The sequence below is a fragment of the Lycium barbarum genome, chromosome 6 (genome assembly GCF_019175385.1).
Source record: "Lycium barbarum isolate Lr01 chromosome 6, ASM1917538v2, whole genome shotgun sequence".
NCBI lineage: Eukaryota > Viridiplantae > Streptophyta > Magnoliopsida > Solanales > Solanaceae > Lycium > Lycium barbarum.
Window position 1 is genome coordinate 26,160,134 of NC_083342.1, and position 3,699 is coordinate 26,163,832.

General features: G+C 29.0%; 1 protein-coding gene across 1 annotated transcript in view; it reads left to right on the top strand.

The window, feature by feature from the left end:
- Positions 1 to 587: 587 nt before the first annotated feature.
- Positions 588 to 3,699, top strand: part of LOC132643659 (L-ascorbate oxidase) — a 9,489-nt gene continuing 6,377 nt past the window's right edge. Inside the window, exons 1-2 of the mRNA XM_060360149.1 lie at positions 588 to 960; positions 2,970 to 3,062. Coding sequence (XP_060216132.1) covers positions 688 to 960; positions 2,970 to 3,062 — 366 coding nt within the window. The 5' untranslated portion in view covers positions 588 to 687. The remainder of the gene's footprint in view (positions 961 to 2,969; positions 3,063 to 3,699) is intronic.

A 3,699-nucleotide genomic window follows, 5' to 3' on the forward strand; every position in this document is an offset into this window, starting at 1 on the left:
ATATAGTCGGACTCCAATTTGGGTACCGGACACCGGATGGAAAAAAAAAAGTCGAGATTTTTTAATTATAAAAGCACGTAGACAGATACTGGAAATCCTCGTGATTTTGTAAAACATATTACTCATTTAATTTCTCCTTTATAAGAATTTAATTTTTTTTGAAAAAAAAAAGACCTTGCGTACCTTATTATTTAGACTTGTGTGACAGGATTATATAAAACATTGAGCCCTTAGAGAGCGTATACTTTTATCGTTTGCTTAATTATGTTTTTAACACGATTCTTCATCTATGGGCCTGATTATTCTTCATGCGCGCGCCAATCACATGAAAATTCTTTTTGATACTAGGTGATACAATCATCATCTCATATAAAAATTTAAATTGTTATAGAAAATACACTTTTATTTAGTTACTTATATCTTCGAAGATCCATATAATCTCACAAAAAAAAATTAAAAAAATACTAAAACTTGTATACCCCCCCCCCCCTAAACAGATATTTCCCTGTCAACCCTCACCCACCCACCCCTTTAGACCAAATAGTGTATCTATATATGTGTTCCACATTACAACATTTTTCATATATGAAGTACAAAGCTCCATTAGTGTGAGCTTTGTGCAAATACTAATTTCTCTTTCTTTTCTTCTCTTCTACTAGCTCTATTTGTTAATTCATTTTAATAACCATGGCTTCCTTAAGGTGGTTGTTGTTGTTATTGCCATTGATCCTGCTTGAATCCTTTTCAAGTTCAGTCATGGCAGCAAAAACAAGGCATTTTAAATGGGACGTGGAGTATATTCATTGGTCACCAGATGGTGAAGAAAGTGTAGTGATTGGAATAAATGGACAATTTCCTGGTCCAACTATTAGGGCGCGTGCTGGGGATATAATTGCTGTTGAGCTCACTAATAAGCTTCATACTGAAGGTGTTGTCATTCATTGGCATGGAATCCGACAGGTTTTTCATCTCCCTCTTCTTCCCTTGTTATATACACTAACAGTGCAAATAATATAATCAGTCATAATTTAACTTGTTATAGTGAGCGGGTAACTTGCCCTTTTCTTCAGATTTTCGATCGATATTAATTATTCTCTCTGTTTTAACTTGTTTGTCTTGTTTGTCTTGTTTGATTCGACATAAGATTTAAAAAAAAAAAAAACTTTTTGACTCTTGTGGTTTTAAAATTTCAAGTAGGATATTAGGTGTAAAGAGTTACTTACTAAATATAGAAAATAATATTCTTTTAGTTACTTTCTAAATATAGAAAATAACATTCTTTTTTAAACAAACTAATAAAAAAAAAGTAAGATAAACAAATTGAAACGAAAGTAGTATAAAAGATTACTTTTAACTTCTTTTTAATGACCTGATTGCATAAATATATTTACCCTTTACTTTATTGGTACAAATTTAAATTCAATCATGGAACTGTGTCCAAAGTTGTCACTCCTCGTGAATAGAAAATCACACGTTTATATTTTGCAATTTTAATATACTCAAATGTAAAAATGAATGCCAATACATCCTCTTGATTTTATAGCTGAAGTTGCTACGACACACTTTACTTTTTCTTGTGTCCTATTACTTTTCTAAAATTTTTTAAAACAAAATAATTACTCTCCTTAAACGCTGATGTCTACTCTCATATGGGAGAGTGACATACACTCTCCTTGCTACATGTATATTTATTTTTTTTCTTCCTTTTTTTTAATTTTTTTTCGCTTATGTGTCAATTTTTTTTAAAAAAATGAAAAACTGAATTTTCTTCAAAAAAAGAAAAAAAGAAAAATGGATATTTAAAAATCTGAAAATTGATTTTTTTTAAAACCCGTTTTTTTTTTTTTAAAAAAAACAAAACTGAAAACATGGATTTTTATAAAATATGGAAAATGGATTTTTTATATGGAAAACTTGATTTTTTTTTTTAAATGTCTTAAAAAATCTTGATTTCATGATTTCATTTTCTTAGGACACTTTTATTTTTCAAATAAATTATGGATTATTAAAAAAAAATGAAAAAAGTGTTTTTCTTGTCAAAATGTGAAAAACCGAATTTTATAAAAATTTGGAAAAATTAATTATTTTTTTAAAGTGTAGAAAACCTGTTTTTTAAACTAAATTTGGAAAACTAAATTTCTAAAAAAATGGATTTTTATATTTTTTTTAAAAACAATTTAGTTTTCCATATTTTAAGAAAATAGAATTTTTAAGAAAAAAATAAGTTTTCCACATTTCTATGCTTCCCACACTCCCAAAGAGAGTGTAACACACTCTCCTTGCCACGTCAGTGCTCTATCTTGCCACATCAACGTTTAGGGGGGATAATATTCCGTTTTTAAAAAGTTTAGGGGGTATAGAACCCAGGAAAAGGTAAGGTGTGTCGTAACAACTTCGGGTATAGTTTGGGGCGGGGGGAGGGAGGTGGGTAATGATTCCTTATCGCATCCTAGTATTTACTCTTATTTTTGAATAATTTTCAAATGGTTCTGAAAAAAAAGGGTGATTCTACACGACAAAATAAAAAGCTCTTGTGGCTTTAGAAATAATGATATATATCTTTATTTGTGCTTAGGGGTGATTAAATTTGCTGAAACGCGTTTGTAGACTTTTATTATTCAGAAACAATATTTAGTAATATTAGGTAGGTTCGATGAATATTTTTTTACCGTTAAAGGTGTCTTGAGACTTTTTTTTTCTTTAAATTAAAGGATTTGAAAAAAATAGTTCTTTAATCTTGTCTGACAACTTAAGTATTCTATTGCTTATTTTGTTAGTTGTGTTATCCAAAATTGGGAAGACGCTCCACTTTAATATATAATGTTTATAGTCTTTAGAAATAAACTGGGATTTGGAAAGGAGTACCTTTAGCGGTGAAGGATCTTAATTATTTAGTACATTCTATTTTCCTTTTTTCTTTTCTTTGAATAACATTTCTTCTCTTTTATTTTTTAATTTTTTAATTATAGCTTGGAACACCATGGGCTGATGGAACTGCAGCGATTTCTCAATGTGCCATTAATCCTGGAGAGACATTCGTCTATAGGTTTGAAGTTGATAAGGTACATTCTTAAACACATAAATTAAAATTAGAAGGAAAAGTTATTGTATGCCAGTTAAAATGATATTTGCTAGTCGACTGAGAAAATATAAAAAAATATTTAAATAAATGGATAAGGCATAATTTTCCTCTTGGTGATGTAATTAGTTAATTTATTCTTGGATTCTTCATGCTACTTAGTTGTGAATATTTTATACTAATACCTTCATTTTATTCGTAGTAGGTCCAAATATCTAAAAGTTCACTAACTAGTAATAGTATAGTATATATTTTCAAGTGGTACATTTTTATTTTGTTAACTTTGTGCCTACTTGCATTAGAAAATGCAAAAGTCGACTGATTTCGTATGGTGTTGTCTTTTAGTACTCAAAAGAGAAAAAAGATTAATAAGTTCAAACTGTAAAAGTACTTTTATTCGTCCACTTTGTTTAACTTATGTACTTTAATAAATAGCCAAGACATTGATGATCTACCAAATCTTGAGCCATCATTCTTTTACACAACCATTTTATCATGGACCACCAAGACTTGTAGGCATCAACTTACAACAATTATATCTTGATTTTTACCTTAATTTTGCTAGTCTTTATTTGGAGGCAAATACTTTTAAAGAGGCCTCAATTAACATGTTATTTATA